At 48.1% G+C, this 14,617-nt stretch overlaps 1 protein-coding gene across 9 annotated transcripts in view; it reads right to left on the bottom strand.

The window, feature by feature from the left end:
• Window positions 1-3,371: 3,371 nt before the first annotated feature.
• The window catches only part of nsd2 (nuclear receptor binding SET domain protein 2), a 44,675-nt gene continuing 33,429 nt past the window's right edge, over window positions 3,372-14,617 (bottom strand). For all 9 annotated transcript variants that reach the window (XM_015344398.2, XM_015344400.2, XM_015344392.2 and 6 more), the window contains 9 exons: window positions 12,618-12,774; window positions 11,497-11,699; window positions 10,725-10,828; window positions 9,495-9,764; window positions 8,433-8,549; window positions 6,785-6,926; window positions 5,758-5,864; window positions 5,094-5,295; window positions 3,372-4,430 (listed from right to left, as the gene is read on the bottom strand). In XM_015344398.2, the coding sequence (XP_015199884.2) occupies window positions 4,177-4,430; window positions 5,094-5,295; window positions 5,758-5,864; window positions 6,785-6,926; window positions 8,433-8,549; window positions 9,495-9,764; window positions 10,725-10,828; window positions 11,497-11,699; window positions 12,618-12,774 (1,556 nt within the window). In that variant the 3' untranslated portion in view covers window positions 3,372-4,176. The remainder of the gene's footprint in view (window positions 4,431-5,093; window positions 5,296-5,757; window positions 5,865-6,784; window positions 6,927-8,432; window positions 8,550-9,494; window positions 9,765-10,724; window positions 10,829-11,496; window positions 11,700-12,617; window positions 12,775-14,617) is intronic.

Here is a 14,617-nt window from a genome sequence, read left to right as displayed (position 1 = left end):
TTGAGTTCTTTACAAATGCCTTAATATAATCTCCAGAATGTTAAATGCCAGTTTCTGAAGCCTAAGCCTGCTGTGCGATAAAATTCTCTCAGAAAGTGCCACAGGCAGTCTCCTGCACATTCCTTGTTCCTATGAACTGGTGGCCATGCAGTTTCAAATAGATTTTGTTGTACTTGAAACAAACAAAAAAAAAAACTCACGATCTTTTAAAAATGATTCTATTCCTCCCAAGTGCTGTAGGTAGAAGAATGTTTTTCTTTTCTCGTGAAAGTACGTGCTGGTTTGCACAATGTTTCTGCTCATCTTGGACTTTATCAACCACTAAGAAGCTCAGGACTAATGATAATTACTCAACCCATGGTGATGAGCGGAAAAATTAGTGGTGTGATAAGAGTTTGCCCAACCGCTACTTTTAGATTATTTTTACTTCCAGGAACGCTCCCTGTGCCATGAAAGGATTGCATGGAGCAGAGACTGTCCTGTGCCAGGGCTGCGACGCTACCAAAGACGTGCGCTGTTAAGCATCAGTGCAGGTCTTTGACAAGTTTGGTGTGTGTATTGCAGCAGCTGCACTCTAATGCTCCCTTTAGGAAACGGAGCAGGTGCTGACGGGGACAGATCTGGCTCCACCTCCATAGGGGGAAGGCAGGTGGGGGAAAAGAAAAAAGTGCAAATTCCATACTGGACCTGTGTTCCAGACCTGTATTGGACCTAGGAGTGTCCCAGTGCTGGAGCAGGGAGAGTCTCACTTCTTTTCGTCTACAATCATTCGAAATCAGTATCTTAATTTAAGAAAATATATGCAGTTTGTATTTTTAAAAAGTTGATTTTTTTTTTATTGGCTGTGGTAGGGCCCAGCAACATTTAAGATTATTTCCAAATAAAACACAGTGGAGGAAAGTGATGCTGTAGTTGGTCAAGGCAGCAGTGGAGCAGGGTTCCAGAGCTAGGCTCGGTACCAGCTGGGCCACAGCTTCAGCCTCATTCTAAAACTCGACAGCTGGAGTTTGATGCTTATTGGCAAGAAGCAGCTTTCAAACACTGTTAAAGTCTGTATGAAGTGAATGAAAATGTATTTGAAGAGGTACAGATTGTAAAACCTTTTTTAAATAAAAATTATTTACATTTGCTGGCTGTTATTTCTGCTTCTGATTAGTATTACATTATATTAGTAGTATTACAGTAATTATACTTGGCTTCTGCTACCCACTCGGCATCATGTTGTCCTGTCTGTACCCCAGTACTGTACTTCTGCCCTGCAATAGGGGCAACAGTACGCATGCAATTTAAAAAGCAGGAAGTTCGTTTTAACATTTTAATGAGAAAAAAAGTGGTCTCATGTTGAAATGCTGATCAGCCTCTTGCTGGCTTATCATCTGCAACAAGGAAGACTGCTATATGGAAAAATGATCTCAAATTATAGACAATGGCAAAACCCTATACTTAGGATCCACTTGATTCCTCAACTATGTAATTTAGAAGTAGGCCCAGCACCTTTAGATTCATAGAACTGAGGGTCCATAGCCTATAACGCTAATCTGATGATAGTTGTATAATGTAAACTGGACCCCCATCATCAAGGTATTCCAGGGAGATTAGCCCAACAAGCCCTTGAAATCTGCGTCGCCTGTAACAGACACCCCTGCTGCAGCTGAGATGCAGGGCACTGCTAACATCACGCTGCCCGCAGGGCAGGTCCAGGACACGCAGAGACACTGGCGCGAGACCACCCTACAGCTCGAGTCCGCTCACTGCACGACCGCCGTCTTGCCATCATCCGCGCGAAGGCTCGCCAAAACCAAGCTCTGCTCTTGTGCTGCATCGACACCTCTACGGGCAGGGCTTCCCCTCCTGGTGCTGGAGGTCCACACACGCACTGGTTTCCACTCCAGCCCGCACTATCCACCTGGATGTTTTTCTACTCAAAACTACTTTTAGCTGTAGGTTGCCTCTTAACTATTGAATTTCATAAGTAAAATAAAACCCCAAACGCAAAACAGGCATGGTCCAGCATAAATGAGATGTACACCATCTATAGCAATTCTCCATCTTCTCCTGGATTTCGTTTCTGCTCATTTTACTTAAAATCCCCCCACAAACTTTACCATTCCACACAGTTCCCTTCCTTGGAGGAACAAACTCTCTCCATGTGTGTAACAAAGGGCTAGATACAACCTGTACAGTCCCTGAGCCCATAGTGGACTCAACTTGCAGAGCCTCCTGCAGGCCTGAAGTCATAGATTCCCAGTGGCTTTTTTATGGATCCGCTCAGCTGAAATACCTTGCTCAGGGGCGCACAGCAGTGTCTCGCCTGGGAATCAAACCTGCAACCTTCCATTACATAGCCAGACCTGTGACCACTGCTTCACACAGCATTCCTGCTTTAATCCTGTTCGGGGTGTCGAACAATTGAGAAAGGAGATAATCGGTGCTGTGACTTCTGTTGAAGCCATGTTATCACCCATCCCTACAGGCTAAGCAGCATTTTGGAGAACTGGAGTAACACCATCTACTCGGCACGTGTCATTTTCAAATGGGCGATTCACTTCAGGCACGTGAAGGAAAACCAATTATTAAACTGATCATGCTTTGAAAAGAGCTCTGGCTTTTTTTTTAACCCAAGACGCGATGGACAGACCCAGGGGATACTGGAGACAACAGGGCGTCTTCCAGCCATCTTGATTCCCAGACTGTCCTCCCGCATGCTCCTTGTGGGTCCTGCCACGGTTGTTTTGGTTCAGTCTGGGTTTCTCCAGGAAGTCTGTTGTCCTCTGAGAATAAACAGCAGGCTGGAAACGTTCACCTGATGTGATCAGGGATATCGCATTATGACAAACCCAGCACGTTTAGTAAGATGATCCTAAGACATGGCATTTTAAAATGATCATGCTATAGCCTTTCAGTGATGCCTGTATCACAGTGATGCAGACTCAAAGCTTCTATTTATTTTTTTGGGTGGACAACTTGCGGTGCAAGGACACATTGAGAAAGGAGTCCATGACCGTTTCCCTCAGTGCTGGTCCAAACAAGCAGAGCAGGCTGAAACCAAAGAGTACAGGAGAGGGGACTACGATAAGAGGATTTAAAGCCGTGTGGAAAAGACACGTTTTCTCTGGTTGAGTGATTACAAACCGTAACCCAGAGTCTTTTCAATAACGAATGCTCCTCCAGGCTTGAGGTCTGTCTCCTCTCTGGCTGATCTCAGCTCACCTCCCACCTCTGACTCCCCTCTATGTGCTGTGGGAATCGGTCTGCATTTGTTTTTGCAGCCTCTCCCCTGTTTTAAGAAACCCAGCCCCTTCTGCTTCTTATAGTACAAGCGCTTTAGCGATTCCCCACGACGAAGAGAAAGAAGTAGCAGTAGGCACATGAAATGTTCCTTTGACAGTGTTTACTAGCAACCCTTTTTAAAGTACTCTGAACACCAAGACAAACAAAAGGCTTCAAACTGACTTCTCATCACTCACCAACAGATCAGAAGGAAAATCAAGTAAACAAACTTTAAATCTGAATATTATCGTTTTTTCTCTCCTTTTTTTTTTTTAATACTTGTCTCTGACACGGGTAGACTCTGATAACCCTGAAATATTTAAAGATACTATTCTTCACAAATTCAAGACGGGCTACAAAAAAAAAGGTACTGAGCTATTAAATGCAAACTACACTAATACATGAAAAGTTGTTAAGAGCTACAAATAGTGTCTTTTCTTACTTTTTTACGATATTACCTCTTCTAGAAACACTTTTACCAGCTGGTAAACTTAAAGTAACTCTAAAACATATTTCCAGTCTTATTATTTTGGTCTTTTAATATACATCTCTAGGTTTTAGATTTTTTTTCAGTAAAAGTACTTTAAAATATTCAAGTTTAACTGTAATGCTGTGAAAGTTATGAGGTTTTTTTTTGCAGCCTTGAACATTGTGCTTACCACAGATGCTGATCAGTGCAGATGCATTATTAGAAAAAAAAACTATGTCAAAATAATTAACCTGTTCTGATGGCTCAGTGGAACTAAACAAAAGAAAACAACAATCTGGGCTTCCCTGATGAAAACAACGTAAGCTGTACAGTACTTGAAGGTTGTGAAGACGTGGGCGTGTGGTATTTATGTACAGGATAGTGTTAGCAGTTTGGCACTGCAGTGAGTCTCTGGTCTGAGGCCGTCCCCCCGAGGCCTATGCTTTCTTGGAGTTCTTGGGAGGCCGCTGCCTGTCGGCGGGCGGCCTCTCTGCTTCGGCCTCCTTCCTGTCCAGACTGGGGTGCAGCTCCTGGTCCTCGTGCTCCTGGCAGCACAGCTGTCCAGAGGTGCCCCAGGGGCGCAGCGCCCCCTCCTGGTGCGCCTTGCAGAAAGAGTTTGGGCAGAGCTGGCAGAACGCCACAGAGTTTTTTCCACAGACGTCGCAGTGGTGCCAGGGACAGTCCCACCGGCCTGCAGGAAAACAGCAGCGACACACAAGGCGTCAGGGGCCCGTCCCGGCGGGGAGATTCACCGAGTGCAACTAAAGGAATTAAAGCCACAGACAGAATACCCACCGGGGTACAGGGTATGCACCCTATACACCACCGAGGACCGACAGCGTCATTAACCCCTGCTTCAGGAAACGCGTGTGAAGTTACACACAGCTACAACCTGTTCCTTTGGCGCTTTGTCTGTACAAACGGTTCACAACCATTTGAAAGGTGTGGAACTCTAACTTGCCTTTCACGTGGCGCTATTCTGATTTAGCACACAAACCCCAAGAGCTGCAGGAAGAGCGGCACAGACTGGGCTCGCCGGCGCTCCAGAACCCCTTCGCCCTCCAGCGGCGCCTCCAACAGGGCGAGAAGAGCACCTCAGCACCTGTCTGACCACTTCCCTGCGCCCCAGAGCTCTGGAATTCTGTCCCTGAGGATCTCGGTCACCTTCCCTCAGCTCCTTCAAATCTAGACTCAAGACCTCCTTCTTGAGAGGGGCTTGTATTTACCTGGACAGGACTGAACTGGTTCTATGCCCCCTTGCTTCCCCTCCCTGTAACTGTGCAACCCTGCCGCCCGCTCTGTGTGCCTTTGCGCTCCGACTGTACGGCGCCGCCCATGAAACGGAGGGCCTCACCGAAGGGCCGCTTGGTCAGGTCCAGGCAGGACAGGTGGTAGGCCTTGGTGCAGCCCTTCTTGTCGCACAGCACCAGCTGGCCGCCGTCGCCGCAGCGGAAGCACTCGTCCTCCGACTTCTTCCCCTCGTGCCGCGCCCGCCGCCTCCGCAGCTTCTTCTTGGCCTTCTTGCCCTTGTCTTCCGAGGCGCCGCTGGGGGCGTTCTGCGCAGGCGGGAGGGGAGAGAGAGAGCTCTTGTAATCCGGCACGCCAGGACACGAGCACGCCGTCACTGGGCCCCCTCGTGCTTTCACCTGCTGGGGGCCGAAATAACAGCACGCCGAGGCCTGACTGTCCCCATAACGCCACCCCACGTTCAATTCACACACCCCGGGCCCGACCGCAAGACTGCTGGGAGCTGGCGCTCATCTCCCAGTCTTCAGGAGCAGGAAACAAGACCTGCTGCGGCTGGACATTTCAGACCAGAAACAGATGACCTCTGGTCTGTTCGCAGCCCAGAACCTGGGGGAAACGTGCCTGGTAAAATCACCCTGGGAACAGAGCAGTCATGCCACCGCATGGCGAGGCCTGGGCCAGGATCACTCACTACGGCGAGACACTATAACGGCCGTCACGCCATGACAAAGTCATGGGAGCCCGTCCAGGACTGGCTGGGAGCCCCTCACCTTGGGCCTGTCCCCCAGGAAGCCGCTGCAGTTGGGGGCACCACAGCGGCAGACGGTCTTCTCGTTCCCCAGGCAGTCCAGGTTGTAGTTGAAGGTCAGCTCCGTGCCTGTGGACAGTGCGGACAACGTGAGCGGCGCACCACGCCATGCCGAGCCGCCGCCAGAACCGCGCCAACGGGGGCCTGTTTGACCCACTTACAGGATCAACACCTTAAGACCAACTGGGTGACCAGACCGGGTCGTCCAGGTAGTTTACTCACGCTTGCCTTAGAGGGCACCCTGTAAAAGACTTCTGGTGCTGCAGGGGCTTTGCTATTTTCCTGCAGCTAGAAACACACTCTGTGCTGCACAGAGGGGCCCTGTACACAGCAGGAATCACTCGGCATGGGTACAACACACATGCCCGATGCCCACGGCAGCTGCTGGGCTGCTTGTCAAACAGGTGTGAGGGGGAGGGAGGGCACACATGAGGCCCCATGCACACCCTGGGCTCAGGGTGCGAAAGAAACACACGGTCTTGGCAGCCTGTGCACCATCTGTGACTCTCCGCAGCTGACGTGGGCGCACCATCAGTGAGCAGGCCTTAACGGTTTAAAAAATACCAAACTGGTAGAAAAAATGGGAAATACTGCAGCGGTAAAAGCAAGCACAACTACTGGACACTGGCGTTGCACCCTTAAGCACAGCCATCCCCCTTACACTGCTTCAGTCAAGTGTAAAGGGCTACAAACGCACGTTGCTTTAAATAGTCATCTTAATAACTAAGATGCACTACAAAAACCCTTAGGTCTAGTCCTACATCCATTGAATGCACTTAGAAACCAACGTTACTTGTATATCTCAGGAAGTGATTTTATGCAGTGCCTTTCCCGAGACGTCATGCATGAAGAGATGTTACTACCAGATTATTCCATTACAAGACTTGTGTATATACTGCAGTCACCAGAGCCAGTTTGCCGTAGCTAGATCTGGCCCTGGCGGGATACAGCGGGTCGGCACTCGGCGACGTGACTCCCCCAGCTCTCACCCGCAGGGATGTCGCAGACCGCGAACAAGCCCACCCGCGTGTCCCCGTTGACCGTCCACTTCTGTGTCTCGCAGTTGGGCTGGCAGCTGTGGTTCATGAAGCGGGAGTAGTTCCCCTTGAGGCCGGCGTCGATGACGCGGTCCTGCGGAGACGGGGCAGGCGCACAGCGTCAAGGTCCACGCCGGCTGAAGGACAGTACCCCCTCTGACCCCCTCTGACCCCCTCCCTCCCCGCGCGGCACCTCAGCGCACACCACTCACCGCCAGCGCTGCGCCGACATCCCTGTGCTCGAGATCGCCCCGCTTGCTCCTGCATACTCCTATCTAACACTCATGAAGCCATGTTACTCTTTCTGTGCCCTGTAATGCGCTGTATTGTCTTGAAAGCTGATGTGGAATAACTTGGGTTGTGTCTTGTGTCTCTTATTAGACTTGGACCAATACGTATTTTCACAATTCATTTAGCCACACTGCCTTGGACAACTGCACAATTAGAGATGGGGGTGTAGAAATCAAACTGGAAAACATATTTAGCATCAAAATACAAAAAAAACTAAAGACGAATATTCTCTTTTAGTTTTGAATTTGTCTGAAGCAGAACTCCTGCTGACATCTGTTCCAATGAAAATCACCACAAAATATATTTCTTGATCGATTCACTTACTCGGCTCTTTTGGAGCACAAACAGACATATCTTGTCCAAGTACTGCAAACATTGGGGAGCTTATCTGAGTGCGTCAAACAGCTTGAGGACACAACTGAGAAATGAGAGAAGGTCCCTGGCTGTTGTACGTCCTCTATAGCAACCCCACAACCCTCGAGTGAGGCGCTCCCAACGCAATACTGTTCCTCTGGCTCACGGTCTCACTGGCCCCGCCACTGTCATCACAGGGCCGTGTTTCTCGTGAGCGCGACGCGGAGCTGTACTGCGGAGTCAGCCAACTCCGGGGACAAAAACCACACACAGACCCAACTCGTGTGGGCTTTCGGGAGAAAACACTGCTAGAAACCCTTCACGAACAAATCACCTCTAAATCTCGCACTGCGTTTCCTGTGTGTCTTTTTTTACTATCATTACAGTTCACAATCCCTACATTACACTTTGAATTCTTTCCTTGTGATTTGTGACATGCTTTTATTGCATCTATTACTGCCACACCAATTGTCATCCGCAGAGCACAGCTAAGCTAAAAAAGGGAATTCAGGTAAACACCCTGGAACCAGTCGTTTTTAAGCTTTCATCTTGGTTTTCAAAACAGCAAAGAAAACAATATGCACAATATATTTCCTGACTTTCTCATAAGAGCTCACAGATCAGCAGGAGAGCAGCTGAGCTACAGTTTTGTGGCTCTCCACTGATGACTCTTTGTTCAGCAGTGTGCTTCTCACTCCTACATAAACAGGATAGTTTAAAAGTAGATGTTTTTCATTAAATAAAGCAATGTAGTTTTTACAGTTGCTGTGTAACTGTTTCTCTTTGGCAGACTCTGTAAATGTTTACCAGACTCAAAGCCCTTCTGAACCATAGAGTCAAACTTCAGTCTTATTTTTCCTATTGAACAATAAGAAGCCTTTTTTCAACACCCAGTGTTTGAGTAAATTGATACTTTGTACGAAACAGGTTTTTTAACGCAGGCCTGTCTCTTCACCTTGTCGATGGTGAGCATGTAGAAGTGAGTGATGTCATTCTCCTGCGCATATTTGATCCTGGCTCGGCACTCCTCCTCGTCAATCAGCTCTCCCACGTACTCGTTGACAAACTCCCCCTGCAGGAGAGATGGGGAACAGCACAGTGAGGCACCAGCTCTGCTCTAAGGAAGAGTGGAGTTAGTTATAGCCACAGGTGAAAGGACCCAAGGAGGGACAGAAGACTGAGAGGAAACACAATATACAAAAGGCAACCTGCAGTTCAGAAAGGAAATGTGTGTATACTGTTTACACAGAGCAAATGACCTGCTTAAATAAGGAGCAAACATCTAGAAGAAAATTATTTTCTTCAAAGAACTCACAAAGCTTATTATTGCTTGGCTCTTATCCATCAAATTCAACTTCGCAACAGAGGGCAGAGTCCCAAGTTTCATTCTTTATATTGCCTCTAAAATCTTGCTGATGGCGCAAGACTAGCCTGAGAAACCCAGGCACAATATGAGCCTGCAGTCCAAGTTTTGGGTGGCACCGATTCTGTTCAACTGACCAGCAAATCTAATTCCTTAACCACGAGGCATCCGAACAGCTAACACAGTCCACAGAATCGTCCACCGGACAGCAGTAATAGCACACGTAAAGGCCGTTTCCAGCAGTGTCAAAAGACACATGACTGTTTACCTATCAGGTACATAAGACATTTTGTGCCAAGTTGGGCCCAATTTTAAAAAGATACTATACCTACAAAACATGTCAGTCACAAAGTAAAAAGTACCATCTGAACTATAGGACAATTTCTATTTACAGCTAAGTTATATTTACTTTTAATTTGCCCAAAGCAGCTTACACCTGCACTTGTTTATTTGGCTGGAAGCTTCACGACTGGGCGAAGTTCCGATTTCTCGGGCGCATGACAGCGGGGACTCGAGCCCACGGCCCTGGTTCCGAGTCCAGACCCCTGCCCTCTCTGCCACGTCGCCCGCGAGTGTCGCTCTGCACCGGTGCCAAAGCCCAGGATAAGCCGGCAGGACCCGGGCCGTGCCAACCGGGCCTGGGCGACCCCTCACCTTCTTGATGTCCCTCTTGGCCACCAGCCCCCAGCCCTTGCCCGCGGTCTTGATGATCTTGGTCTCGGGGTACTGGCGCTTGGTGAAGCCCTGGTTCTGGCAGCTGGCGCCCGCCGGGCACACCGCGGGGTGGCACTCGTACATCAGCATCCTGTTGAGGCACTCCGACTCGAACCCGCAGGGCTTCTCGTCCACGGGCTTGCAGTTGCACTTGGGGATCTCCGAGATGTCGGCGGTGCGGATCTGCACCTTTCCGCAGGGCTTGTTGACCTGGAACGTCGAGGGCGACTTTAAGACGCAGTAAACCCCTCCCATCCATTTCATTCAAGACCCAACTGGCTGTGTGAGAAATCGCTCCCCACGGATGCGTGTTTGTCTGCAGGGTGCACTCTTTGTTTCTCAAAGGGAAGCAAGGGCATGCAGACCAGAAGGCATAGCTCGTCTTCCTTCACACTGGAGGGAAGCTACAGCCGGTGAAAAAGCCCTTTTTTTCCCGCAGCCTTGCATTCCTGAACACCATAACCTAAGCTAATCTGAAACATCTGTAGTGGACGTTAGGCAAAATGCTAAAAAAAAAAAATTGTAGAAAATGGTTTTGTTGAGTTTAAGATGTCGGCTATTAAATCGTAACAATTTAAAAAGCGGCTTTAAAAACAATGAGCTACAAAAATAAGAACTTCACCCCTCCAAGAGCCAGGCTCAGAACCCAATCAGAACCTGATTAAGGCTCAGGTTCCAAATCCTGATTAGTAAAAGTCTATTTATGAGGAGCCCAGAGTAAGCAAGTAAGGTGCCTGTTGTGCAGTGAAATTAATTCACATTCATTCGCCTCCCAGGCAGACTGTGCAGAAAGAGCTTTTTTAGTCGAGCCCACTGACGGGAGATGTGATAATAATGTTAATAATAATGTGATAATGTTTCTTTATTAGCCCTACACAATTTCTTGCATTAGGAATGCGTCTTTTCGCATACCCCAGCTTTTCTCCATGGAGACACAGACACACAGACAGGGAGAGGAGCTTGGGGTCAGAGCGCAGGGTCTGCCATTGTACAGCGCCCCTGGAGCAGTTGGGGTTAAGGGCCTTGCTCAGGGGCCCAACGGAGTAGGATTCCTCTGCCGGCCGCGGGATTTGAACCGGCAACCTTCCGGTCACAGGCGCAGATCCTTAACCACAGAGCCACGTCCTACTGTGCATCAGTAGCCTGCTCTTCCAGTGGCAGAGGACACACCTTGATGTACTTGTACGGCGGAGGTTTCCGATCGTTCTCCTGGGCTTCCTTTGCCTCCCGCTCCATCTTGATCTCCTTGAAGCGCATCTCCGCTTCCAGAAGAGCTGAAAACAGGGAGAGGGCCGTAAGCCTGAGGCCAGGACCTTCGACGGGAACAGAGGCAATTCACGGAGCTGCAGGGTTGATCCTATCCCCTCTGTGGAGGCCAGCACCAGATTCATCGCCAAAGCAGGCAAAACTGAAATCCTTAAGGAAGGTTTCAGTTCAAAACCCTTCCAGATGCAATTTGGTGTCTGGCGTTCATCAGCTTAGGAGCTCTTTACTACTACTGACAGCTATTAGAAAGGTATCATACTGAAATTGCACAACGCATTAAGACCTAATTAAGCTGGCAGCAAACAATATTGGTCATAACACTGCGCAAGACATGCTGGCACTCTGGAAACCAACCCAGTGAAGAGCATCTGAAAGCAAACTGGGGTTTAAAAAAACCTTAACTCTGACCAGGCTGAAAGAAGTTGTGAGCCAGGAAGGCCGACGACTATGCGCACTGGATTTAAAACACTCGGAGCCATGGACAGCCGTGGGGCAGACCCACGGAGCTCTTGAGGATCAATGCTGAAACACAAACTAAAAGGATACAAAGGGAAACTAAAGAGAAGGTCAGAAGGCAGCCACCGATGGCTGTGGGAGCAGTGCAGGAGCTACCCAGCCATCTCTTCCCTTGGATCAATGACACACAAGCAGCCAGGCTGGCTTCTCGCCGGCTCACCGTTCTTGAAGACTTTCCCGATGCCGTTCCTCTGGTACTTGCTGCCCCGGTCCCCCTCCATGTAGGGGAAAACGCGGGCCTGGTGCGTCCAGAAGTAGTCCTTGGAGCCGAAGAAGAAGACGGGGAACTCCCCGAGCTCGTGCCGCAGGTGCTGGATGTTGGTGGGGATGCCGCGCGGGTGTCGGATCTCTGCCGGCCACCATCTGGTAAGAGACAGGAGGGAGGCTCGTGGCTACTGCGCTCCTCGAAAACGGCTCGAAGGCGAAAGCTTGTTGAGTGGAAATTCATTCCCCTCATTTCCTGCGTCATCCTCTCAGGGGGGCTCCACAACTCATACAGCACAGAAAAGTACCTAAGGATGAGAACTACCATCCCTCGGTAATTATTCGAGTCATATGCTTAAAGTCCTGAAGCGGACCCCTAAACAACAAGAAACTAAACACAATATTTGTCCTTAAAAAAAAAGGCAAAACAAATTGTGCAACTGAGCATTTTAAAAAGCTAGCAGTGTAACCCTATAAGTAGACCTACACATTACTACACAACTACTGGACTACTTTATCAAAGGAGACCTGCAATCTCAAAAACCAATTTGTAATTAAAATCTAGGATGGGACAAAAACATTTTAGCTTTCCGTATTGTAGGCTGGATCGAGAAACTGTCAGTATTACCTTTATTTCAGAAGTAAAATAATGTTTCGGATATGTACTGTTTTGCAATCGAGATCGAAACCTGATTTAGAACATTTCAAATTATTTACAAACGAAAGCAAATACAGGAATTGTAAGATCATAGTTGGATGGTCAGTACAAACAACACAACCCCTGCAGGAGAAACCAGGACAGCACTGGGCAGTGATCCCACATTCAACATCTGCTGCCAAAGAACTGCATCCCTATCCTGCTGGTTACATATGGGCCACCTGCAATTAGCTACGCATGTCAGATCCACAACCCTGCTGTGTTAAAATACTCACAGATTCACAGAATAGCACAATCTACCCGACCCATAAATACTTGTGTGGCTTTGACAGAAGTCTTCCGAGCCACAAGGCACAATGCTTAGCCACCAGATACTGGTGTCCCTGTCAGCTCAGCTGCTTTTGCGAAATGCTCCCCACCTGTAACTTCCCAGCTTGACCCAGATGATGTCTCTGTACTTGGGCTTCTTCCCAGCCTTGCAGTCGTTGCAGTACCAGCTGCCATCGGGCATCCCTATGTTCAGGCAGTCCGGGTGGAAGGCTGCTGGGCAGGACTCGCAGCACAGCAGACTGCCCCCTGCAGGACACACATGGGAACAGCGGGAGACAGGCATGAGAAAGAGCGAGCAGGCGCGCACAGCAGGGTTGCAGACAGCTCGGGCAGCTCGCCGTGGAGACACCGCTGCCAGCTCTTTCATCGTTCCCCTTCATTCCGCCAACGCCGTTTAAACGTTCCAGTTAGGGAAATTTGTTTGGTACAGACTTGACAGCAATTTCTCCACACACCACTCTGCTAAACATCAATGATTTCATGAAGCGCTTTCTTCAGCATTTCCGAACTGGGGTCCTTAACCTTTGCTAGCTGGGAACCAGATTAAATCTGGGAGTCAGCTGTGAATTAATTTCCTTTTCATTACCTTTGTCAGCAAATTAAGCACATCATTGTCACAAAAATATCAAACACTTAGGAAATTAGGTCAAATGATGAACAAGCAGATTGTAGAAAAGGGTAGTAAAACTTTCAGAGCTTAATTAACTTTGCATTAATCATTGCAGAATATTGCATTTTGTTGAGATATCTTAAAGGTTGGACAGCTTTTTAAGATGCACCAAGAAAACTAAGCCATATCAGTCACTTCTTGCCTTGAACTTTCACAATGAAAAGTTGAACATTTTCACAATGAATAAACATGCAACTTTATCTTACCTAGAACACTAAAAGGGGACTTGCCTTGGGATTTTGTGAAATGATACAGCAGTTTCATTACGCTCATGTCCATGCAAACCACCGATTTCTTCTGCCTTTACCCTACTCCCCTTCTAGGACTAAGTCTTACTCAAGAATACTCGATTACTGGGAGCTGCACTTGAACTATGTCTAAAAACAGATGTATTCAACTACATCACATTAAAAAGAGGGTGCACATTACTGAAAAACAGGCATGTGTCCCGTGTTCCAAGAGGGCTTTGCATTTGTATCTTCAGAGTGCTGTAGGACATCAGTGTCATCTTTTCAGCTGGGTAATTGGGTGGTTTTCCTTTGGTTTATTTTCTACATAGTGCTTGGATGCAGACAGGACAACAGTATTCTTTCCCAGTCAGGACAAACCCGCACTGTGCTCCTGTTTGCCCATGTCGGGTGCTTGGTTCTAGTCCAGACGTTTTAAGGGTGAAAGCATATTTCAAAACAAGCGTTAATTTCTATTTAACCCCAATTAAACTCATCCAGACTAAACACCAGAAAAGACAGGGGTCACTCAGGACCAGGACTGAGAAACCCTGTACTGTGGTATTAGAGAAACTCAAGATGGAGTACTGAAAAAGCCTAAACAAGCAACCATTTCCGACACTAATTAGCACTGGTGATTAAGTGCCAAGCCGATAAAGGGAATCCATTCTAATGCATTCCAGCACCTGGACTGAGAGCCACTGATCTCAAACAGCTGAGAAGCCTTAATTTGCTCAAGCTAATTAGTAATCAGCCTAATTTGTTCATTCAGAGGATAGGTTTAATTTAACAATTCACAGACTACAGCGCTCTGGGATGGGAGATGTGCTGGGCTGCTGTCAGAGGGAGGCAGAGTCCAGAGTAAGCCAAGCAATCAGCGTCCAAGCTGACACACTGGAAACCGACAAGAAGTTGGAATGGGTACGTGTGAAATCGACCATCAATGCAACAATCAAAAACAGCTGGGTGAGATCCTTGGATCAATTAGTCTATCGGAGCTCAGTGGGACCAATAGCTTCTCCTGATCTATAATGAAGTGAACTGGAGGAGTTGAATGGCTCCTCTGGTTTGTAACCAGTCATAAGATTCATGAGGGGACAATGGCTATCTAACACAGGCAAGTCATAGGCAGAAACCTACTGCAATTGTAAGCAATCATGGGCACATCCTGCAAACTGCCACTCTTAACAAA

This window comes from Lepisosteus oculatus, chromosome 1 (genome assembly GCF_040954835.1).
Source record: "Lepisosteus oculatus isolate fLepOcu1 chromosome 1, fLepOcu1.hap2, whole genome shotgun sequence".
Taxonomy (NCBI): Eukaryota; Metazoa; Chordata; class Actinopteri; order Semionotiformes; family Lepisosteidae; genus Lepisosteus; species Lepisosteus oculatus.
Note: the sequence above shows the minus strand (reverse complement) of the source record. Positions and strands in the feature narration are given on the sequence as shown.